The sequence below is a fragment of the Oryctolagus cuniculus genome, chromosome 7 (assembly GCF_051225735.1).
Source record: "Oryctolagus cuniculus isolate XC-2025 breed Fujian yellow rabbit chromosome 7, ASM5122573v1, whole genome shotgun sequence".
NCBI lineage: Eukaryota > Metazoa > Chordata > Mammalia > Lagomorpha > Leporidae > Oryctolagus > Oryctolagus cuniculus.
The window spans coordinates 57769797-57795102 of record NC_142873.1 but is presented as its reverse complement, the minus strand read 5'-3'; the positions used below and the strand labels follow the sequence as shown (position 1 = coordinate 57795102).

Below are 25306 nucleotides of genomic sequence, written 5' to 3'. Positions count from 1 at the left end.
AAAGAGTTACACAGAGAGAGATAGAGGCAGAGAGAAAGGTCTTTCATCCGATGGTTCACTCCCCAATTGGCTGCAATGGCTGGAGCTGTGCCGATCCGAAGCCAGGAGCCAGGAGCTTCTTCCAGGTCTCCCACGCGGGTGCAGGAACCCAAAGTCTTGGGCCATCTTGTACTGCTCTCTCAGGCCGTAGCAGAGAGCTGGATCGGAAGTGGAGCAGCCGAGTCTCGAACTGGTGCCCATATGGGATGCCAGCATTTCAGGCCAGGGCGCTAACCCGCTGTGTCACAGCGCCAGCCCCAAGGGTTTTCTTTACCTTTTAAATAATATGCCTAGAAAACAAAGATTCTCTGTTTTATCAAATTAATTTCCTGTTTTTCATACTTTTTTTTTTAAGATTTATTTTATTTACTTGAAAGAGTTACAGAGAGAACTTTACACTTTTCTCACTGGTTCACTCCCCAAATGGCTGCAATGGCCAAGGCTGTGCTAGGCCAAAGCCAGGAGCCTGGAATTCTATCTCAGTCTGCAATGTGGGTGTAACAGGCCCAACCATTTGCCTTCTGAGGTGCATTAGCAGGGAGCTGGATGGGAAGCAGAGTAGCCAGGAATTGAACCAGTGCCCATATGGGATGCTGGCATCACAGGCCACAGCTTGACCTGCTGCACCTCAGTGCTGGACCCCTTCTTGTCTTTATCAGATCTAGATTATTTTAGAAAACTAAGTCTTTCCAATACTAATATTATAAGAGCTAAGTTTTGTTCCTAACTTTGTAATCTGTGATTTCCTTTAAAATATTTTATTGCCCCCTTGGATAAATAACTATTGTTTCATAATTATCTATGATCCTATAATTAAGTGTTTAAACCTTTTGACACTTTTGGCAATTTCCCCAAATCAGTTTCTAAATAAAATTATTTTGAACTTTAATTAACTTTGAGATTCCCAAAGTGCTCCTGGAAGATCTTAAAGGATTTGTTTCTCACTTCATAAAAAGAGAGATGTTAAACTGATTAGGCTATGTGGCATTTTAAGTTACATGGGAAACACTCTCAAATAAGAAATGATCCTGAACCTTCTGTGGGTTGTTTTTGTGTGAATATAAGTATGTGAGAAGTTGTATGAAGTTCATAGAAATTTGCCCGTACCCATGGTGACATATCTGACATAGTGTTTTCAGTTGTTAGTATATGCTATGTTATCATTATGTTAAAATGTGTGCAATTGAAGTGACTAAATTTACTTACCAAATGAACTCTCATCAGACCTTTAAACTGGGCCATTTTAAGTTGTTTGTCATTCACAGGCAGTTACTGTTTGACTCTGCTTTCCTGAACGCTTTTGTAAGCAGTTACCCAAAAGTGCTTTATATTAAAGAGGTTCATGGGGAAGACCCCTGACAAATGTAGATTTCTCATAACTTTAAGATCATATGTAGGACCAAGAAAGAATTTCCAGAACTCTAATAAAGAAATTGATGGGTCCATGAAACTTTAGCCAGGATGAGTTAGAGCATTAGTTAATTTCTTGGGACAGGAAGGAATAAACTGACAAAGGATGATTACTGTTTATTTTTTCTAGAGCATTGCTAGGTTTTTAATGTTTTATTTCCAGATTTTTAGGAACTACTTCTGTTTTCCCTTAAGCTAGCTAAAAGTTACAGTGATTCTGTATATGTTGGTGAAAAAAATGTTTTCCAAGTAACAAGACATAATGAAGAACCTTGGCTATATTACCAGGACTTTGACTGGAATGTCATATTTGAAAATGATTCATAAAATAATTGCCCAGTTTTTAAAAATGATTAGTTATATTTATTTGAAAGGCAGATAGATAGCTCTCATGTGCTGATTGAGTCCCCATATGCCTGCAGTGGCCAGGGTGCTGAACTGCTAACCAAATACCCAATTCCTAGGCTAAATACCCACCTCCTCAGAGTAGACTCGCAAGGCGGTAAGCCAAGCCAGGAACTCACCCCAGACTTCAGCTTTAGTACCCATAATCTGAGTGAGTTCTTTTCTTCTTTAATATGTTTGTGATCAAAAATGAAGGAATTACGTTCTCCTATCCCTGTTCCCTCCAGAATTTAGAAATTCTAAAGTTTCTAGGACTGCCAGGAAGTGACCTTCCTTACCTGTAAGGTTGGGAGCTGGGAACCCTGTAAGCAAGGTCTCAGGTCAGTTTCTCCAAAGGGCCTTTGTAAGCGTTGGCACCTCAAAGGTGATCGCAGTTCCTTTTTGGGACAAGTGTTTTACATAGCTTGGAATGCTCACATCCAGTATTTGAGTCCCATATTCACTACCTGGCTCTGGCCCTTGAATCTAGCTTGCTGCTAATGTAGACCCTGGGAGGCAGTGTTGATCACTCAGATAATTGGATTCTTGTCACCCAGTGAGCAAGAGAGACCTGAATTGAGTTCCCAACTTCTGGCTTTGGCCTGATTCAGACCAGGCAGTTGAGGGTGTATGAGGGGTGACCAACAGATGGGATTGCCCTCTCTTTCTCTCTCTGCCTCTCAAAAAAAAGGATTTTTTTTTTTTTTTAATTCCGGTAAAGCAAATTCAGGAGGGCCTCTGTGGTTATTGTTTTCCTGCACTTAAATGTAAATAGTAAGACCAAATCTAGTGGGCCCAGATTACTTCATAAACAAGAATGAATGAGGGGTGACTGTAGTGAGAAATTTTTTTCTGTTTTGTTGGAAAACTATGGTGCACCCTTATAGATTCTGCTGTGCACATTTTGCCAGTCCTTAGAAAATTCCCTGTTCTTCTATTTTCCTCCACTATCTGGCCACATTGAATGTTTCCCATTTTCCCTCCTGGCTTGGCATAACTAAAATTACTCCCTTCTGCTGCCCTGTAAGCTGAAGCTGGATGACTTGATATAAACTGCAGAGCAATCACCACCATCAGTCATGCGTGGACAGTCTTCACGCCTGATGACACCTTGATGACATTGCAGAGATATTCACACTGCAAGCCAGGAAACAGGTTTGTCCTCACTCCACCTGAAGATGCTTCAAGCCCAGCATCTAGAAATCTAGAACTGCCTTCTGGACTCATTTATCTGGTGCTTAGTGAACAGGAGTGGCAGAATGAGACAGTGGACCTAGGTTGTTCAAAGGAAAGAAGAGACGTGGCTCAGCTTTCCTTGAACGAGATGGCATGACAATGACTCCTGTACTTCCAGCCCTGTAACAAATATCACAGAGTGGTTTTGCTTTTAACAGTTGGCTTGAACAAACTACAGGAATTCTCATGCAATGTTCTGAGAAGTTTTGATTGCTTTTAGTTACTTAAAACCTAAGTCATATGTAGAATACATTTTTGGATCAACGTATTTTTTGATATTTCTCTACAGTGCTTCGCATAAACATTTGGAGGTAGGTAAAAGAGTTTAAAATGTAGATTCAGGGGCTGATGTTGTGGTGCACAGTGGGTTAAGCTATTGCTTGTGACACTGGCATTCCATATTAGAATTGGTTCAAGTCCTTCCTGCCTGGTCCTGGGAGACCAGGATAGAGTTCCTGGCTCCTGGCTTTGTCCTGGCCCAGCCCCAGCTTTTGCAGTATTTGAAGAATGAACCATCAGAAGAAAGACCTCTTTGTTTCTGTCTGTCTCTCTGTCACTGTGCCTTTCAAATAAATAGTCTTTAAATACAACTTTAAAAATTTTTTCCATTGGCCAGTGTTGTAACACAGCAGGTTAAGCCAGCACTTGCAATGCCAGCATCCCATATCAAAGGACCAGTTTGATTTCTGGCTCTTCCACTGGGAATGCTTAGCAGATGATGGCCCAAGTAATTGGGTGCCCATCACCCATATGGGAAATTCAGATGGCATTCATGGCTCCATTGGCTTGACCCAGATCTCGCTCTTGTGGTCATTTGAGGAATGAATGATCTCTTTAACTCTCTCTACTTTTCAAATAAGCAAATTAATATTTGTAAATACATAAATATTTTTCTGTTAAAACTATGTAATCATAATAAAAAATTAAAAAATATAGTTAAACCAAGAAGGAGAGAGAAAGATCCTTGAAAGACAATCATGATATTTTGGAGTAAATCCAACGTTTATTTTTGTTTTTTTTTTTTTAAATAGTATTTTTAAAAAGATTTATTTATTTATTTATTTATTTGAAAGGCAGAGTTACAGAGAGGCAGAGATAGAGAGAGGTCTTCCATCGACTCGTTCACTCCCCAGATGTCTGCAATAGCCAGAGCTGCACTGATCCGAAGCCAGGAGCCAGGAGCTTCTTCTGGGTCTCCCACAAGGGCCCAAGGACTTGGATCATTTTCTGCTACTTTCCCAGGCCATAGCAGGGAGCTGGATTGGAAATGGAGCAGCTGAGACTCAAACTGGCACCCATATGGGATGCTGGCACTGCAGGCAGCAGCTTTACCCTCTGTGCCACAGTGCTGGCTCCAGTCCAACATTTGTTGAGAGAGTACCAGGGTACTCTGGCCCTTGTGGACTGAGTGAGTTTGTGTGTGAGTGATGGAAAGAAGCAAAAGTGAAAGAAGAGACAGGAACTACCACAAATTCAGTGCTATCTGTGGCCAGGCACTGTGCTAAATGTTTTAATTAAACATTTTTTTGAGGTAGGCATTCTGCATCCTGTTTTCCAGAAAATAAAAATCTGAATTTGGAGATAGTTAGTATCTTGTCTTGATAAGAAGTTAGAGTATGAGTCCAAATTTCATATTTCTCTATGAATGAATGAAAAACTGATAATTCTTAAATGAGAAAGCTAACTTTTGACATATTTAATTAAAATTACCCTTGAGAGGCCAGAGTTGTGGTCCAGTAGGTGAAGCTGCTGCTTGCAATGCTGCCATCCCCTATTGGAGCACTGGGTCCAGTCCTAACTGCTCTGCTTCTCATCTGCTCCCTGCTGATACACCTGGGAACGCAGTGGAAGGGGGCCCAAGGACTTGGGTCTCTGCCACTCAGGAGAGTAGGATGGAGTTACAGGCTTCTGGCTTCAGCCTGGCCTAGCCCCAGCCATCGTGACTGGGGAGTAAACCAGCAGATGGAAGATCTTTCCTCTCTCTCTCTCTTTGTTATTATGCTTTTCAAATAAATAAAATCCTGGAAAGGGACTCCTCTTGATAAAATGTAACTTTTGAGATAATCTTAGGATTTTGATTGTGTGCATAGAGCAAGAAATTACAGTATTCTCAGAATTGCTTTCCTTGTGTTAAGTGGACAGAACATATAAGGGGCTACTGAGAGAAAACACAGATTTTTTCAGATAGGTTTTATGGACCTATGAGTGACTACAAACAGTTTTTAGTGATTCTTGGTTTAAGTTGCAGTACACACTGCCACAGGGCTGAAGTCTTTTTAGTCTTGATGAAATATTTGAAAATAATTAGGGGCCGGTGCTGTGGCAGTGGGAAGTTTCCACCTGCAGAGCCGGCATCCCATATGGGTGCCAGTTCCAGTCCCGGCTCCTCCACTACCAATCCAACTCTCTGCTATGGTCTGGGAAATTAGTAGAAGATGGTCCCAAGTCCGTGGGCCCTTGCACCCGCATGGGAGATTCAGAAGAAGTTCCTGGCTCCTGGCTTCAGATCAGTCCAGCTCTGTCCATTGCAGCCATCTGGGGAGTGAACCAGAGAGTGAAAGATCTCTGTCTCTCCCCATCTGCCTCTGCGCCCCTGTAACTCTGTCTTTCAAATGAATAAATAAATCTTTAAAAAAAAAAGAAAGACATCATCTTTCTAAAAAAAAAAAAGAAAGAAAGTAATTATATATTCTCCACAGCAAAGATTGTTCAGTGGTCTAATACAAATATCTATGCTTTTCTTTAGACTTTTCCAAATTTTATACCTCAAAACTATAAAGAAGACCCAGTGAATACCCATTTACCTTTAACTACATTTACCAATTGCTAACTGTCTTGCTAATTTTCTTATTTATTTCCTTTAACCCTTGCTTTCTTCACACACAAACATATGTGTAAATGAGCACTGTTGTTTTTACTGACTGTTTAAAAGTTGTAGGCATCATGACACTTCACTAAATATCTCAGCAGGTATTTCTTAAGAATAAGGATGTTTTCCTTCATTACCATAATATCATTATTACACACTGGGAAGTTAATATGATAAATAATGATATATTTAAAAATATATGGCCGGCACTGTGGCTCAATAGCTAATCCTCCGCCTTGCGGCGCCAGCACACTGGGTTCTAGTCCCGGCCGGGGTGCCGGATTCTTTCACGGTTGCCCCTCTTCCAGGCCAGCTCTCTGCTATGGCCCAGGAGTGCAGTGGAGGATGGCCCAAGTGCTTGGGCCCTGCACCCGCATGGGAGACCAGGAAAAGCACCTGGCTCCTGCCATCGGATCAGCGCGGTGCGCCAGCTGCAGCGCATTGGCCGCGGCGGCCATTGGAGGGTGAACCAACGGCAAAAGGAAGACCTTTCTCTCTGTCTCTCTCTCTCTCACTGTCCACTCTGCCTGTCAAAAAATAAAAAAATAAAAATAAATAAAAATATATTTGTATAGGGTGAACACAATTTTATATATTTCGTATATACAGATTTAAGAGCATAATGATACTTCCCCTCCTAACCTTACTCCCACCCTCCTTCCTTCCTTTCTTTTTATTTTAATTTTTATAATGACATGCTTTCAGTGTGTTTTATAATCACAGGCTTAACCCTCCAGCAAGTAAAGAATTCAGTAAGTAGTAAGTAGGAAAGCCACTGTTTCTCAGGAGTGTAGGCCAGGGCCGTGCAGGTCGCACTCAGATTCCCCAGTGTTGAAGACCTTTGCAGATTCCTGTTTTTCCAGTCAGAAGTCTCACACTGCATTTGTTTAATGACTCTTCAGTCGCCTTTCCTCTTGTGCTCATCGTGTCTCTTTCATGACAGTGACATGTTTGGAGAATTGAGGCTGACAGTTTGAATTTGTTTTCTCATAAAATTCCAGGTGAACATTTTGGCAAGAAAAATGAATAGGTGTGTACCAAGGTTTTAGCACTAAAGAAATGTAGAATGAAACAAAGGTCTCTTTTCCTCTTTTCTTCTCTGCAGGATTCTGAACACAAGCAGTTTGCTCTGTGATTGCCATTTGAAGTGGTTCCTTAAATGGCTGGTTGATAACAACTTCCATCATTCTGTGAATGTAAGCTGTGCGCACCCTGAGTGGCTGGCCGGGCAAAGCATCCTGAATGTGGACATGAAAGATTTTGTCTGTGGTTTGTATTTTTGTTTTAAAATTTTATATATTACACACTTAACTATCTCAATAACAGGATCAAAAATAGAAATTAGTTGCAAGTTTTTGGTGTAGTGGTTAAGATGCTGCTTGGGAAAATTGCATCCCACATATGAGTACTGGGGTTCAAGCCCAGTTCCTAGTTCCAACTTCTGCTAATGCAGGTCCTGGGAAGCAGAAGCTGATGGCCCAAGTGGCTGGGTCAGATTGATTTCCTGGCTCCTGCCTAGCTTTGCTGGCTGTTGCAGGCATTTAGGGCGTGAACCAACAGGTGGATGATCCCCATGCCTGTCTTCTCCCTCCCTCTCTCTTTCTCTCTCTCTCTATCTTGCTGTCTCGCTAACTCTCTTTCAAATAAAAAAAAAAAAAATTAAATAATAAAACCACAGTGCTTTCTCACTAGCATGTAGTATTTCTATATCTATGTGTTCTTCTCCAGCCATGTTTCAGTTTTTATGAAACATGGTTAATGTTTTTATATTTTTGATATCATAGATTAAATTTTGTATTACATTTTTTTTTTAATTCAAGTGGCCAGAAACAGATCTGCTATCTTTTGGTTCACTCTTGAAATACCCACAACAGCTAGGGCTGAGCCAGGTCAGCACTGGGAGCCAGGATTTCAGTCCAGGTCTCCTCCATGAGTGACAGGAATGCAATTACTTGTGCCATCGTCTGTTGCTGTCTTTTAATTTTTATTTATTTAAAAGGCAGAGAGAGAAAGCGCACTGTCATTCATTGATTCACCCCCCAAATGCCCACAATGGATAGGGCGGGGCCAGGCTGAAGCCAGGAACCTGGCATGCCATCCAGGTCTCTCATGTAGGTGTCAGGAACCTAGCTACTTGAACCATTCCCTGCTGCCTTCCAGGGCACACATTAGCAGAAAGCTGGAAGCGGGAGCAGAGCTGGGACTTGAGCCCAGACTCTCTGATTTGGGATGCAGGCCATCTCAATTACTGCAGCAAAGGCCTGCCCCACTGATCAGTTTTTACTGGTAGTATAATAGCACTTTTATGAATGTAGGCCTTTTCCTTTTAGGAGAGTTTCTTTATCAAAATTTTTATTTATTTATTTTTTTGCATGAACATTTTTAGTAGATCTTGAAAAGTGCTACGAGGTATTTTCCGAAAAGATAGCTTTAGTTTATATTGTCATCAGCATTGCTGTACATAGATAATAGTGTGCCCATTTTGTGCATTTTTGTTTTTAAAGGTTTATTTATTTATTTGAAAGGCAGATGACACAGGGAGAGAGATACTTTAATCTGCTGGTTCATTCCCCAAATGGAGGGCTAGACCAGACTGAAGCTAGGAGGCAAGAACTCTTATCAGGGTCTGCATGTCGGTGGCAGGAACTCAAGTAAATGAGCCATCATCTGTTGCTTTACGGGATCATTACCAGGAAGCTGGATCAGAAGTGGAGCAGTCAGTACTCTAACTGGCATTCGGTAATGGGATGTAGGCAGCTGAAGCAACAGCTTAACCCTTGGTGCTGCAATACTGCCCTACCACTTGTCACTTTTATAGCCCAGTGAGATGTTATTCAGTGACAGTATTAGTGAAGAAGCATATACATGCTTCTCTGAATCATTCCACTAGCATTTTTCTTTCTGAATTTGTAGTTTATTAGCCAGCCCTAAGCTAATCTTCAGATGTACATTTGACGTGTTTGGAATTTTTTGCTGTTTTCATTGAAAACCATGTACATAGAAGTACTTTCAAATAGTGTATTTTATTAGTGGGAATTTATTGTGAATTATAAGTTCATGTCCACATTTTATATATTAGCACAGAAAAGATAATGACTGTTATACTCCTCTTTACAAAAGAGGGTACTTCAAAAAGTTTCTTGGAAAAAGAATTTAAAAATATTTATTTTAAATTCATAGTTTTAAAAATTTTTTAGATTCATAGCTTTTCCCATAGTATGCATTTTTCATGGATTTTTTTTAAAAAAGATTTATTTATTTGAAAGGCAGAATGACCAAGAGAGAGAGAGAAAGAGAGAGAGAGAGAGAGATATCTTCAATCCACTGGTTCACTCCCCAAATGACTGCAACAGCTGCAGCTGGGCCAGGCTGAAGCCAGGAACAGGAACTTCATCCTGGTCTCCCACATGGGTGGCAGGGGCCCAAGCACTTAGACCATCTGCTGCTGCTCTTCCTGGCACTTTAGCAGGAAGCTGGATTAGAAGTGGAGCAGTTGGAACTCAAACCAACACTCCCATATGGGATGCCGTAATTACAGGAAGTAGTTTAACCTGCTGTGCTGTAACAGTGGCTCCATTTTCCATGAACTTTTTTCAGGCTCCTCATACACATGGATTTTTACTTCATTTTGTACCCAGATAAACTTATCTTTTAATTCTACTTTCCACGCATACATCATATACATATATACGAGGGGTATAGATTAAAACCTATTTTGAAAATCTAACACATTTTTTCTTTCTCCTCAGTAACTGATAGTGTTTAAGACACTATCAAGGGACACACAAATGACAGCAAGGGAATAGGGAAAAGAGTACTGATTCCTTCAGTCAGGAAATTTGAGTTCCAGTTTGTTTTTAAGCAAGTCATTGACTTGTCTGGGCTTCATTTTTCCACCTTTGAGCAGGGAAGTGTAGATTCTAGCTCTACAGTCTCTTTCAGACTCATACGCTACCTTGTAGACAAGACACAGAGTTTTACAGTGTTTGTTTTAAAATTGAATCCAAAGATGTAGACATTAAGAACTGACTTGGTTACTGCTACATTTTTTCCTTCAGATGATTTTCTGAAACCACAGATAAAGACACACCCTGAAACCACAGTTGCTCTGAGAGGAATGAACGTGACTCTGACATGCACTGCCATGAGTAGCAGTGACTCACCCATGTCTACCGTGTGGCGCAAAGACAGTGAAATCCTGTACGACGTGGATATTGAAAATTTTGTTCGCTATTGGCAGCAAGCTGGGGCAGCTCTGGAATACACTAGCATCTTACATCTCATCAATGTGAATTTCACAGATGAAGGAAAATATCAGTGTATTGTCACTAATCATTTTGGTTCCAATTACTCTCAGAAAGCCAAACTGACTGTGAATGGTAAGGAATTTTGCTCCTTGATTTTGATTGATTGATTGATTGATTGATTTTTTGACAGGCAGAGTTAGAGAGTGAGAGAGAGAGAGAAAGGTCTTCCTTCTGTTGGTTCACCCCCCAGATGGCCGCTACGGCCGGCACGCTGCAGCCGGCACACTGCGCTGATCCGAAGCCAGGAGCCAGTTGCTTCCTCCTGGTCTCCTATGCGGTTGCAGGGCCTAAGCACTTGGGCCATCCTCCACTGCCTTCCCGGGCCACAGCAAAGAGCTGGATTGGAAGAGGAGCAACCGGGATAGAACTGGTGCTCCAACTGGGACCAGAATCTGGGGTGCCGGCGCCGCAGGCAGAGGATTAGCCAAGTGAGCTGCAGCGCTGGCTGATTTTTATTTTTGCTGTTGCTGTTCAGAAGGATTTTTCATGTTCACTTCTTGAACCACTCGACCAAGAAAATTAGACTAAACCTGACATTTCATAGGGGGATCTCAGAGGGCATGGGTGGGTTTTTTGAGTTAGCCTGTCTGCTCACCTATGGTCCATAATTGGGCTTTGGTTTTGAGTGTTAATTTCATGGTCTTAGGACATAAATTATTTTCACTGCTGTTAATGCTTTTGAAAACATTCTTTTAAAATCCTCAATTTGCTTCCTAGAACCTTAATTCTCTTCTGAAAACTATGAAATGTATTCCCATGCTGTTCACAGGGCCTTCTAATAATTGGGAATATTTGGAACACCTCTGGGTCCATTGATCGTTATTGTCATCTAAATGTTGTCACACATTTTAAAAGTACTGTCTTCTTTCCTATGGCTTTAGAAAACTTCTCAAGGATAGCTGGTTTTATCCACTGTCTATCAGGTTGAATAACCATGACACTTTAGGCTTTGTGCAACCACAAGATATACTTGTGTCTTAATATTATGTGCTTTTTTTGAGATTTTTGAAGGCATACTTTTTTTTTTTAACATGCAGTTCCCTTGACAGCTTTGTAGATGTTAGCTTGCAAAGCACTGTTTATCTTTGAAGTGAAAGAGTCCTAGTAAGTATCAGGATCTAAAATACAGAATTCAGAAAGGTTTGTGGCCTTTTGCTTTTCCTTTTCCCATCAGGATGATCAGGTAAGTGTGTTGTGCATCCTAGAAAAGTTCATCATCATTGTGCTCCAGTTATGAGCTTCTGGGAGAAGAGGTGGCCTCTGATCTAACACTATGTTCACTGTCAATCCAGAGAGTGTGTCATCTTCATAAAGCAATGGAGCCCAACCACAGTTGGTAATTTGCCTACCAGAGTCTCTCGTGTATACTGGGGTGTGTGCATGGATATGTATGTGCCTGTTTTCCTCCCAGCCACTTTATCTTGATGTTCTTTGTTGGAACAGAGATGCCATCTTTTCTGAAAACTCCAATGGATCTAACCATTCGCACTGGTGCCATGGCCAGGTTGGAGTGTGCTGCAGAGGGACACCCTGCACCTCAGATCTCCTGGCAGAAGGATGGTGGTACTGACTTTCCTGCAGCTCGAGAAAGACGTATGCATGTCATGCCTGAAGACGATGTCTTCTTCATTGCCAATGTGAAAATAGAAGATATGGGGGTCTATAGCTGCATGGCCCAAAATATAGCAGGAGGCCTCTCAGCAAATGCTTCCCTAACAGTTTTAGGTATGTCTGCTGCTCCATGAGTCTCTGCTTTTCTTAGAGACTTTCTGGAGCTATTCTTGTTTTTAATGGGCAAGAAAAATAACTTTGAGATTTCAGTTGTGATTCTTACATCTTTGTTATCATATTTGGTTGCTTTATGAAAGGGTTATGTCAGCTTAGGAGTAATTAGTGGGTCAGATAACTGAAATCTAGGTAAATGAGCATAACATTAGGGATGTTTATCACATGAAATAAAATCCCTTTATCAGCTAGCTTGTCCTCTTTTTTTAAAGATTTATTTATTTATTTAAAATGCAGAGTCACACAGAGAGGGAGAGACAGAGAAAGAGAGATCTTCATTTGCTGGTTCACTCCCCAAATGGCCACAGCTCTGGGGCTGGGCTAGTCTGAAGCCAAGAGTCCAGAGCTTCTTCCAGGTCTTCCACTTGGATTCAGGGGCACAAGCACTTGGGCCATTCTCTGCTGCCTTCTCAGGCACATTAGCAGGGAAATGGATAACAAGGAGAGCAGCCAGGACCTGAACCGGTGCCCACATGGGATGCCAGTGTTGCAGGTGGTGGCCTTATCCGTTAATACCACAGGCAGAACTTGTCCATTCGCTGACTGATTACCCTAATGTCTACAACAATTGTGGTTGAGCCAGGCCAAAGTGAGGAGTCCAACAGTGGATTTCCCACATGGTGGCAGGGTGCTGCTGCGTTCCAGGTTACACATTAGCAGGAAGCCAGAATCAGAAGCAGATCCAGGACTAGAATCTAGATGCTGTGTTAGGGGATGTGGCTGTCCCTAGAGACATCTTTACTATTGTGCCAAACACCCACCCATTTGTGTATTTTTTATTATTTATTTATTTACTTGAGAGACAGAGTCAGAAGGTTAAAGAGCTCCTGTCTGCTAATTAACCCCCCAAATGTCTGCAGTGGCCTTGGGCTGGGAATCAAAACCTGGAGCTGGGAACTCAGTGCAGATCCCCCCACCCCCCCACCCCCCATGAGCCAGCACCTTCTGTGCATGATCTGCATAGCAGGAAGCTGGAGTCAAAGCCAGAACTAGGTGTCTAACCCAGGCACTCTGATGTAGGACGTAGGCATCCTAATCACCATGCGAAATGCCACCCCTAGACTTTGCTTAAAGTAAGTTTTTATGTAGTTAAATACACCTACTTTTTTCTGTAATAATGTACTACAAGGGTTGCTTTGTCCTTACAAAGTGTCTTCTTAAAATGTCATGTGGTGGGGCAGGGGACAGCATTGTAGTGCAGCAGGTGAAGCTGCTGCCTGTGATGCCAGAATCCCATCTGGGCACTGGCTCAAGTCCCAGCTGCTCCACTTGCTATCCAGTTCCCTGCTAAGGCACTTGGGAAAGCATCAGAAGATGGCCCAGGTGCTTGAGCCCTTGCCACCCACGTGGGAGGCCTGGAAGAAGCTCTGGGCTCCTGGCTTCGGCCTGGCCTGGCCCTGGCTGTTGCAGCCATTTGGGTAATGGACCAATGGACAGGTTTCTCTCTGTCTCTCCCCCTCACTGTGTAACTCTGCCCTTCAAGTAAATAAAATAAATCTTTTTTTAAAGAAAAAAAAATCATGTGATTTTACTATAATCATTTCCCTGCTAGTTTTTTGAATGTTTTCTTTAATTATTAAAAATTACAAGTAATTTTGTAATAAACATCTTTGTGTATTAATCTTTGAATTCCTTACTTAGGATAACTTGCCCATTACTGAAACATTAACTTCCAATCCCCCTTGAGTATATGAAAGTACCATTTACATAATACCCACACTTGTGTAATTTTGTGGGATTTGGGTAATAAAATTGCCTAACTTGATTTTTTTAAACATTCTTGGTAGAGACACCCTCCTTTATTAGACCCCTGGAGGACAAGACAATAACCCGAGGTGAAACAGCTGTATTACAGTGCATAGCTGGAGGCAGTCCTGCCCCTCGTCTTAATTGGACCAAAGATGATGGACCACTGCTGGTGACAGAACGACACTTCTTCGCTGCAGCCAACCAGCTCCTCATCATAGTAGATGCTGGGCTAGAAGATGCTGGAAAATACACCTGCATTATGTCTAACACCCTTGGAACAGAACGCGGCCACATTTACCTGAATGTCATTTCATCCCCCAATTGTGACTCTTCTCAGGGTAGCGTTGGGCATGAAGATGATGGCTGGACCACGGTTGGCATTGTCATCATTGTTGTGGTCTGCTGTGTTGTGGGTACTTCTTTGATCTGGGTCATTGTTATTTACCACATGAGAAGGAAGAGTGAAGACTATAGTATCACCAACACAGGTAAATGATAGCCAGATGGCATCTAAGCTTGTACTTAAGAATGTAGTCTAGGATGTAGCATATATGCAGTATAGCAGAGTGAGGAGCTGTGGTACACTACTCCATATGGAGTAGAAGGAAGTGGTTGCATTGAAGTTTCCAACTTCCTTGATATAATAGAGCCTCTGAGGAATATTTTAAGAATTTGTGAACAGTCCTCCAGAACTTTGCTGTTACAAACACGTTTCTTTGATGCCTAAGGCAGAGAGTGGAGTTCTCATGTCTGTGGTCCATCTTTAACCGCCCTCACCCTGAAATCTACAAGAGAGGAGATCCAACCAAATAGTTGTAAAAGTGTGTTTATACATAAGGGTTTTACCTTCAGGTGTGGTTCTTTTGGTAATACTTTTTTTTTTTTTTTAAAGATTTATTTATTTAAAAGGCAGAGTTACAGGGAGAAAAAGGGACAGAGAGAAAAAGTCAGTTTCTGTCCACTGGTTCACTCTCCAGATGGCTGCAGTGGTCAGGGCTGGACCTGGCCGAAGCAAAGAGCTTCATCTGGGTATCACACATGGGTGTAAGGGCCCAAGCACCTGGACCGTCCCTTGCTGCTTTCCCAGGCACATTAGCAGGGAGTTGGATTGGAAGTGAAGCAGCCATATGGGATGCAGGCAATGCAGGCGGTGCCATAGTGCTGGCCCCTCTTTTGATAATACTTTTAAATGAAGCTATGGGAAGAATTATTGTTTTTATTTATTTATTTATTTGACAGAGTTGTAGACAGTGAGAGAGAGACACAGAGAAAGGTCTTCCTTCCATTGATTCACTCCCCAAATGGCCACTATGGCCAGCGCTGCGCCAATCCGAAGCCAGGAGCCAGGTGCTTCTTCCTGGTCCCATGCGGGTGCAGGGCCCAAGCACTTGGGCCATCCTCCACTGCCCTCCCAGGCCACAGCAGACAGCTGGACTGAAGAGGAGCAACCAGGACTAGAACTGGCGCCCATATGGGATGCCGGCGCCGCAGGCGGAGGATTAACCAAGTGAGCCATGGTGCCGGCCCCTGGGAAGAATTATTGTAACAGATGGTTTTGGAAAGTACTAAGAGTTGTTGGGATTCCAGGTCCCTACCGTTTTCCTAGCCAATAGTATTAAAGTGGAACATATTCCCAAAGTAGTGAGTGTTGGCATCAGCCGCCTGGCTCTCTGAGTTACAGATATCTCTTTTACAGAGGAGCTCAATTTGCCCGCAGACATTCCCAGCTACTTGTCTTCCCAAGGAACCCTGTCTGAGCCACAGGAAGGCTACAGCAACTCGGAGGCAGGCAGTCATCAGCAACTTATGCCTCCCGCCAATGGATATATCCACAAAGGCTCTGATGGTAATGACACTCTGTTGGTGGTGGTTACAGTTTCATCCTATCCTGTGGAGTTAGTAGTGTGTAGTTTCCTCATTAGTCTGAAGCAGGATTTGAAGTCAGATGCCCAATGTAAACATTCAGCCCATACAAAATAGAATGAAAATTTCTGATTTTTTTTAAAAGGTCTCTACTCTGAAATTTGCGGTAAATAACACTGCCTTCTGGATTAGACTGAATTACTTCTAGTTCTCTTCCAGTTCTAATATTCTGCTGCTTGATCATGAGTAAGCAAGTCACTCTTCTTTTTTTTTTCTCTAAAGATTTTATTTATTTATTTACTTGAAAGACAGAGTTACAGAGAGGCAGAGAGAGAGAAGGGTCTTCCATCCGTTGATTCACTCCTCAAATGGCTGCAACAGTCAGGGCTGAGCCAACCCGAAGCCAGGAGCCTGGAGCTTATTCTGGGTCTCCCACCTGGGTACAGGGGCCCAAGCACTTGGGCCATCATCTGCTGCTTTCCCAGGCACGTTAGCAGGGAGCTGGATCAGAAGTAGAGCAGCCAGGACATATAGGATGCCGGCACTGTAAGTGGCTGCTTTACCTGCCACACCACAGCGCCAGCCCCAGTAAGTCACTTTATGTCTCACAATATTGCCTTTCCTTTATCATTCCGTTTTCAAAACACATAGTCCAGGGAGCTCTTTGTAAACCTTTTCTTCTGTCAGTCACCGTCTCGCCAGGCAGGACTCGTCTGTGAGACACTTTCATTAGGATTGCTTTTAGCAGTTGGCATTGTCTGACCTCTTGGCTCATGAAAGTAACATGGGTTTCCATGAAGTGACTTCTTCATAAGTATCAGTTCTTAGCATTAGTTTGCTTAAACCAAGTATGTGTCTTACAGCACAGTGCTAGCCCTGTCTTGGCTCCCTTGACTGGAGCTTGACCTGTCCAGGATGGACAGAGATGGTTTAATGTAAGTATTTCAAGGCCATAGGCTCTGGAGCTGGAGTGCCTGGCTTCAAATTTCAGTTTCTTACTCTGGCAATAGTACCTTGGTCAGGTTACTTAATTTCTTTGAGCTGTAGTGACTCTGTCTTCCGTGGAGATGTTGAGGAATAAACGGGTTAATTCATAGAAAGGCTTGAAACTTCACCTGGTTTGTAAAGTAAGTGCTAGCAAATGATAACTGTTAAAGAAAAGGGATGATTGACCAAAGTTTCCATGTCGTCAGTAGGTGGCACTGGTCCCCGAGTGATGTGCTCAGATTGTTGTGAGAGTGCCAACGTCTACTCCAGGACCCGAGAGTACTGTCCATACACCTACGTTGCTGAGGAGGATGTTCTAGATCAGACACTGTCCAGCCTTGTGGGCCAGGTACCCAAAGAGGCATATTTGACACATCCTCCCCAAGATGCCGCAGTCCTGGAGAGCCTGATAGCATCGGTAGACAGAGAGCTGTCTGCCTTTCCCACCAATCATGAGAGGATGAACGAGAAGAGACTGCCCTCCTCACAGATGAACAGTGGTAAGGGGTGCATTTTTAAAGTTTTGTTTTCATTTTTACCTAATTGCTTTTTCCTTCTGTCACATAGGCAGCACTGTCATTTGACAGGGAAGCAAACAAATTGGTATACTTAAGTAATTGGCCACTGTTACCTGGTATAAACTACGGTCAGAGAATGCTACCTAGTAGTGTTACAAAGAAGTCTCCATCTACAGGATGAAGACTTCTGTGGGGGTAACAAGATGGCACTACTGAAAACTCAGAGGCCACCAGAAAAAGCCTTAAGAACAGTTTCATAACGGGTATTAATTTTTTCTTCCATCTTTAAATGATGGAGATTTAAAATGCTAGGAGTATAATTTAGGCATGATTTGGTGAAGGTTTTTACTGAAAAGATTTTGAAATATTTGGTTGCTGTTCTCTCGGGTAAATGTTAACTCTTAGTAACTGTTTTCTTTCTCCTTTAAGGTCTGATCAGGGTCTTAAGTAGGAAGCAGTTGTGAAGTAATGTCCTTTGTCCTATGTGGCCCAGGAAAAGAAATGCATGATATATCGTGTAGATTAGTTTTTAGTAACAACTTGGTTAGTAAAACAGACCTCTTTCTGCACCCTGGAAGGCAGGTCAGCATGTCTGCCTGTCAGTCCAGGCTGTACAGCTGCCCCTTCCTGTTAGCATGAAATGAAGAGCCCTGGAAGTGGGCTGGGGTAAGAACTACAGGGTTACAGAGAAAGGCCAAGTGTACAGTGGAGCTTCTGGGGACAGGTCTGGCAGGAATGAATGATACACCTGAGACCTAAGATGTGCCCTGTGGTCCTGGAGACACCGACTCTGAAGGTCTCTCAAGAGGGTACATACAGGTCAGAGAAAAGGACTTACTGAAGGTTGTCTCTTAGCTTTACAGCCAGTGTCCATGAAAAAAATGTACCAACACAAAATCCATTTTTCCATGTCCTAGTAGAGTCTCCAAAAAAAGGGTTTCAGAAGAACCAAAACGCAGTGTACCTTTTTTCTAATCTTGGGAATGTCTTCATCTTTAATCTGGTCTGTGAGTGCTTTGGGGCATTGCCAAGTTTTTATTGAGGGAGCTTTAACTTGTCCTCCAGGGGTGGTCTGCAGACCATCGGCATCAGTTGCCCAGGAGCTTGCTAGAAAGGCACAGTCATGGTCCCACCCCACACCTCGTGAGTCAGCGTGTATGTGTGACAAGATCGCCAGGTTCTACAGTGGCGTGTGAAAGCTGGAGAAGCCCTGCATTCCACATGGGTTTCTTTTTTAGTGCTGAATGTGTCTCCAGAACATTTGGCTGACTTTTTTCAAAACGCACCCTGTGAAGTTAGTGTAACTCTCAGTGAAGAGTCGTTGGGAAAGAGCTCACTGTATGCTGGGAAGTGCACATTTTGGCAACCAAAATGCAGATAGTTGATTAAACTTAGCTACTTTGGGTTATTATTTAACTATTATATGCTAGAAGTTGGGAGGGGATGGTTGTTTTAAAACAATTTTAAAGCATGTTTAAAGATGTAATGACTGCAATGAATTGACGGTTATTATGTGTGTCATGAAGCTCTCATTACAATATGGATACCAGGAAGCCTCTTCTAACCTTTTTCCCTATATCTGATGTTTTATTTTAAAATTTTTATAGCAACAGAACCACCAGAGTAGCAGATAGATAGAATGAAAACCTGATAGAGGAGGATAACTTGAAAAAGTTTGTGGAAAATGGAATTAACAGTTTATCTTGCTGCAAAGTTTGGGAACCCGTGCATTGCATCTTCCTAGTACACATTTTCCATGACTTTCTGAAGAGCCCTAACACGTTACGCATGCTCTCAGAGATTAGTTGGTTTCATTGAGTAAAGGGTTTGGTAGGCTTTGGTTTGTTTTATTTTTTCAGTTGTGCCTAAGAATTGGCAAGTATACATTTGGGCTCAGTGTCCTTCCTCAGAAAGGCTAGGCATGTGTGTTGAGGATTTGGCTAAAAGGACAGTAAGTTTTAGGAAGTGACTTTGGAGCCTCAGGCACCGTTGAATTGATAATTGCTGTGGTTTGTTCTCAGAAGCCCTGCAGCATCCTCTGTGGAACGTGAACAGAGACCTGGGCCTGCCTCACCCTCCCTTCTCCCAGCAACCAGGCTTTGACTCTCCACAGCTCCATCAAAAGGAAGGCCTGGCTGAGAGCGAGCCGGACTGCTCTTCCTCCCCCGTGTCCTGCCACAGGTTACACGACCACGCTGTCAGTTCCAGGAGGACTCGGGACATTCAAAACTGTACTGAAGGCACATGAAACTCACTCCAAGGCGAAGTGTGGGCCGAGACTGAGAGTGGTTCATTTTGTATTTACTACCTCAGCGTTCAGAAGAAACCCCAAAGTCAGCATTTGTTCTACTCTTGGTTTATGATTACACCTGACCGCACCAGGGTGGGCCAGGCATTTGTTTGGGCTTATGCCTGCTGAAGAAAGGGTAACAGCTGACAGAAATGGGAGCGAACAGTCAGAGACACGCAGCACCGGCAGAGCAGGATAAGGGCGAGTGTGCTTCCTGCTGGCTGCACGGGCACGTGCCCGGGTGTGTGTTGCCCATCAGGAGGTCTCATTGCTGCTTCATGTTCCAGATCCTTCCCATCTTCAGAATGATCCTGAGAAAGCGACACTACTTTGATGTTCTGCTTTGCCTTCCGGAAGTAATTGGGGGCCTCCCAGAAGTGTGCCTGGGAGTCTTTGGGGATTTGCAGCAGCCTGTGGAGATTAGGGCTTTGATATTCAAAGTCTTGGATAGAATTTGGGCGCTTGACCAGCTGGTACCAGGTCAAAGGTTTTGTATTGTGAATTTATTTTTGTCCCTATTGCCCAGGGATTTCATTGTAAATATATGTGTATTGATAAATAATTTTTTATTCATTGATCATATGTGTTGGTTGCAGTGTAAATATTTTTATATGCCAAAATTATATATAATATCCAGTTATAATATTGACAGTAGCTTGTCAGATCATGGTCAGATTTTTTATAACTTGGCTTAATGAGATCTAAAAACTGTGTGTGAAGATCTCAGGACATAATTGTTTAGAAGCGTGTTTAGAGGCAGGATACCTAGTGGCTGTGTGCACACAAACACAGTCTTGCTGTAATTAACCGCGTTCTTCCTGCCTAGAGATGCAGTGTGTGATCGTTTGCCATCTGTTTGTGAGTGCCAGGTGTTGCTCCCCTTCTGGCATGAAAGGCTCGCCCTTCGAGGTGGCAGTGCGTCACAGCTGTGTGCGGAGAGGGGTGCTTGTTGTGGGAGTGTCGTCTGCCGGCAGGCTGCTTCCTTGACGGGGAAACCGAAGACTGCTGCTTTTCTGTGCTGTTTAATCTCTGTGCCGTTGCGCACGGTATACTTTCAGAAGGGAAGCATGCTCTTGGGAGAACAGGCAGAAATTCCTATGCTGTCAAACAGTGGTGTGGTCCTCCTTCTGTAAGTGTAATAAGCCAAAAAGTTTTCTTGGATTTCTGATATCAAAGAGCTTTATATAAACAAAGAACACTCTCATGGAATGTAATGAAATTCTTCTTTCTTTGTGCTTATACAGGCTGTCCAATTCTTTCCTCTAAATCTAATCTTAGTTAACTTACTAGATGGCTCTAATCACTTAAAAATGTATGTAAGTCATTGTGTTCTGAACTCATAGAACTGCTCAGCTTTTTGTCAAAGTGCAGCTGAATTTCCTCCTTGTTTTTCCCCTAAGTGTGTCTAACATGGCAGCAGCACTTTGGAAAGTACTGCAGTGCCTTGCCTTTTCCTCTGTATGCTGTCAGCCTCTGTTTATTTTCACTTGGAACCACGTAAATATCACAATTTTCCCATCCCTTCCATACGCACTCCCTCCTCTTGTAGGATTATAGTGTAGTTTGTCCTGGGCTCACTCGGAGCTAAGAGACTGCTCCTTACCAGCAGTGTAATCGGAGGTCGAGTCCGTTTGCTTTGCTAGGCTCTGTCTTCTCATTTGTGAAATGAGGGCATTTACTAGACGCTCTGAAGCCCTCTCCAGCTGTCACATTCTGTGAACCTAATTCCCTCCCGGAACCAAAGAGGATTATGTGACGTTAATAAAAAGCTGCTCTCATGAAATGTTCGTTAGAGTAGAACAAGAGTGATGCTGCTTACTCTGACTTGAGCCAGATTTATCTCCTTTGTAGCAGGAGTAATGGTCTAAGAAATATCCATGAGGAGAAAAAAAACCTTCTTAACAGTACCAGTAAAGCTGAACCCCTGATCAGGCCTGCAGCCTGTGCTGTGGTGCCCCGGGCATCAGGATCCGCTGCGGCGGTGCCCGTTTGTACCTTTCTGTTGTATTCAAGCTGTCCCTGTAAGGTTGCACGTGCAGTCAAGTTCTGACAGGCTTTCTTGAGTAAAACGGTGGATCTGAGGCTCGGCTGCCAGGGAGAGCCAGGAGCGTGAGCTGTCGCAGGCGAGAGGGCAGAAGAGGGGCCGTGAGCCTGTGCTCTGGGCATTAGCCCCTCCCCCTGACTGTTACGCCAACTCAAGTAGTTGAGATGTCCCCCCAGATATGCCTACTTTGCCTGAATAACTAGTCTGGGATCTGGTTAAATGTGAAGTAGCTGTGGTCTTTTTTAAAAATTAAGAAATTCTAATCCTAGGAAAAGGAATTCCTGCAGTTTTTCATGACAGCCCGTGTTTTAACCAAACAGTGCTTTACCCTGAAGATCAACAGGATTAGTGACTCATCCGTGTTTCTTCCTGACGGTGCATGTCTCCTAGTGCTAACTCCGTGGGCTGTGGCAAAGCAAGGCTGAAATGCAGAGAGGACCCACCCCCACCCCACCCAGTTTGTAGTCCAGTGGCTTTTTTTTTTTTTTTTTTTTTTTTAAGATTTATTTATTTGTTTGAGAGGCAGAAGCAGAGAGGTCTTCTATCTGCTGGTTCACTCCCCAAATGGCCACAACAACAGCCAGAGCTGGGCCAATCTGAAGCCAGGAGCCAGGAGCTTCCTCCAGATCTCCCACAAGGGTGCAGGGGACTTGGCCCATCTTCTGTTGCTTTCCCAGGCACATTAACAGGGAGCTGGATCAGAAGTGGAACCACTGGTCTTTGAACCAGTGCCCACATGGGATGCCGGCACTGCAGGCAGCAGCTTTACCTGCTACACCATAGCGCTGGCCCCCAGTGTTATCTTTGTGCCCCTCTTAGGCTGGTCCTCCCAGTTTACCTGGAAGAAGCAGCAGTATTTTGCTTCAACTCCAAGGTTGTTGCCAGCATAGGATCTAACCCTCTGCCATTGATTTTCTGTCCTGGTGGCTTCTCAAGTACTTTTTGCTTTCCAGAATACAGATTGTCAGAAACCTAGCCTAATGTACAAGTGCCCCTACAGCACCGCCTCAGACTGCCCTAAGTGTGGGTGCTTCTGTCAGAAAGTGGGCATGTTTAAAACAGCTGCCTTCACATTGCCCACTGCAGGGCTGTAAAAGGAGCACTCAGCTGCAAGTTGTTTAGGCCCCGTTTTTCATTTTCCGTTGCAGAAGGACTTAAAGGGTTCATGTGGAACGAGGAGTTTATTCCAGAGGACAGGAGTCACATGACATGCAGGGGCTGTAGTGTTCTCGCTGGTAACCCTCTATCAGCTAACACATTTATGGAACAGTTGGAATAATCAGCCTTTCAGGAAAGATAGGTAATCATCTGTGAGTAGTGTTGAAGAAATCCTTGCACTGAAATGGAATACGGGCAAGGGGACTGTTAAGGAAACCCCAGAAGCAACCCGATAGTCTTAAGAACTTTGTCTTGCAAAATCCTCTGTGCTGGGTTTAGAACACTTCAGAAATTTTTAAAAACTGAATATTGGGGCTTTGATTAACCTGATTCATGCCTGAAATCATGAAATTCAGAACTTATTTTTTTAAAAGATTTATTTATTTATTTAAAAGGCAGAGTGACAGGGAGAAAGAGACAGAGACAGACGTCTTCTATCCACTCATTCACTCCCCAGATGGCCAAGGCTGGGCCAGGCTGAAACCAGCCAGAACTCCAACCTGGTCTCCTACGATAAATTCTACATATTGTACCCATTTTCCTGATGTGAAAATGGAGGCTTAGACATACATGTCAAGGGATTTCTCAAGGTTTCAAGATTCAAATCCTTATCATTGACTACAAAGTACATGCTCTTTTTTTTTCTCTCTCCTTTTTAAAGCTTTATTTATTTGAAAGGCAGAGTTACAGAGAGAGAGAAAAGGAGAGAGAGCTTCTGTCCGCTGGTTCACACCCCGAATGGCTGCAATGGCTGGGGCTGGGCCAGCCTGGAACCAGCAGCTTGGAACTCCATCTGGGTCTCCCACTGAGTGACAGCGGTCCAGGCATTTGGGCCATCTTTTGCTGTTTTCTCAGGTACATTAGCAGGGAGCTAGAGTGGAAGTGGAGCAGCTGGGACTTGAACTGGTGTCCATATGAGATGCCGGCATCACAGGCAGTGGCTTAACCCACTGTGCCACTATGCTGGCCTCCAGAACATATTCTTCTGAGGAAGTCTATATATAGTAACACAATTGGCATTACTGTAATAAAATAATTAAAACCTGTAGCTTGTCACTACTCTCCTCTTACTCTTTGGTTGACTTTGTTTCTTACCTGTGGGGCCACAGTTGAAATGGGCTTGGGATTTGTGATCAGCTTATATCCAGTATTTTACCCAAGTGTGTTAACAGCCTTTTCTAATAGTGTCATTAGCCACAGAAATGCTGGTGTTCTATGTGCCGCCCTCCATTTCTCACTTGTTAAGGAATGCACATTATGGAGGTAATTGTGGAAACAGTTGGACTTTAGAAGGTGAAGTGTTTTGTTTGTTTTTTTCTCCAGCCTGCAAGTGACTTCCATTTTTCTGTTCCATGATCTGTTTCCCAGATCAGTGAGGCAGATTTTCCCCCCTACTTCCTCTACCCTAAACTTTTTTTTTTTGTTTGGAGGACAATCTAGGATCAGTTAGCCTTGATTTTCTTTCTATTTGGACATCTTCCTGCTTCGTTGACAAAAGTTAAATTTCACAATTAAGAGAGATATTACAAGCTGCTTTAAACCAAACAACACCTGAAAATCCAAGAACCATCTGGAGGTTTTGTGGATTATAAGGTACAGGTGTGTGTGTGTGTGTGTGTGTTTCAGGAGTTAAGATGTGTGTGGGTGTGTGTATGTGTTTCAGGAGTTAAGATTGTGTGTGTGTGTGTGTTTGTGTGTCTGTGTGTCTGTCAGGAGTTAAGATGTGACCTTCCCTCAAGGTTGTGTGTTGAGTGTTTCTGAGCAGGGCTGGTAATCTTCAAGGGGCGGGGCGGGGCGGGGCGGGGCAGGGCTGGGCGGGGCCAGGGCGAAGCAGCTTACCTGAAGCTGTTTTCAGCTGAGCAGAGCCAAGTGCTCTCTTCCCAGCTGTTGCTGTCCTCCAGGAGAAACTGACTGGGGGGTCAAGTGCTCCTGACCTGCACTGTGCAAAGGTGGATTCCCCTTCGCCTGCCCAGCCCCGGCTTCCCCTCTGTCAGCAGCAGAGCAGCTCTGCTATCAGACAGACAGAAGCACAGGCCAAGCTGTTCATTGTGACCCTCCCCTGGTCTCTAGTTACGTTCCTCACACGTAAGAATGTATATTTTACAGAGCATGCGTTTGTCTACTTGTTTGTCCACTGTGATATGTCTTCAATAAAGCTAAAATCCGTTAGGATTTCCTGGTCTTCTCTTCTTGAAGTACAGGGGTGCAGGGGTGCGTTTCGGAGTTTGTGCCCTTTTGGGGGGGCTTCCAATAGCCGAGCCAGGTAAAACGGGATAGAGGTGCCCTTCTCTAGTTCTTGCCACATTGCTCTGCCTGGCGTCTGCCACGGGCCACACCCTGCAGCCGTGAGCTTCCAGAGGGCAGGCCCCGCATGCCCACACAGTGCCAGCTGCCTGGCAGGTGTGGAACCATACACTCACTGGTTGGTGAGAAACTAGTTCAGAGAAGTGTTGGAAGGCAGCACTTCAGTTTGCTAAAGCTTTCACTGGCATGATTTGACGGACGTGCGTGTTAACATCAGCCTTGTCACTGCGCCGTCTTGTTGGGGCCACCACCTTTGTGACTGGCACCTCTGAAGTTCAAGTGCCGGGACTGACTCCATGGTGGATTTCCACCGCACCTTGGGCTTCACGAGGCGCTTCCCCTGGGCCTTCTCCATTTGAGTCT

At 43.6% G+C, this 25306-nt stretch overlaps 1 protein-coding gene across 6 annotated transcripts in view; it reads left to right on the top strand.

Annotated features, from left to right (window-relative positions):
• LRIG2 (leucine rich repeats and immunoglobulin like domains 2) overlaps positions 1–24811 on the top strand; it is a 69867-nt gene extending 45056 nt beyond the window's left edge. For 4 of the 6 annotated variants that reach the window (XM_051856150.3, XM_008264647.5, XM_008264649.5 and 1 more), the window contains 7 exons: positions 7044–7207; positions 9997–10317; positions 11689–11970; positions 13818–14267; positions 15476–15625; positions 16836–17129; positions 19169–24811. In XM_051856150.3, coding sequence (XP_051712110.1) covers positions 7044–7207; positions 9997–10317; positions 11689–11970; positions 13818–14267; positions 15476–15625; positions 16836–17129; positions 19169–19395 — 1888 coding nt within the window. In that variant the 3' untranslated portion in view covers positions 19396–24811. The remainder of the gene's footprint in view (positions 1–7043; positions 7208–9996; positions 10318–11688; positions 11971–13817; positions 14268–15475; positions 15626–16835; positions 17130–19168) is intronic. The other 2 variants (XM_002715761.6, XM_089300120.1) reach the window with 1 other exon arrangement.
• Positions 24812–25306: the final 495 nt, after the last annotated feature.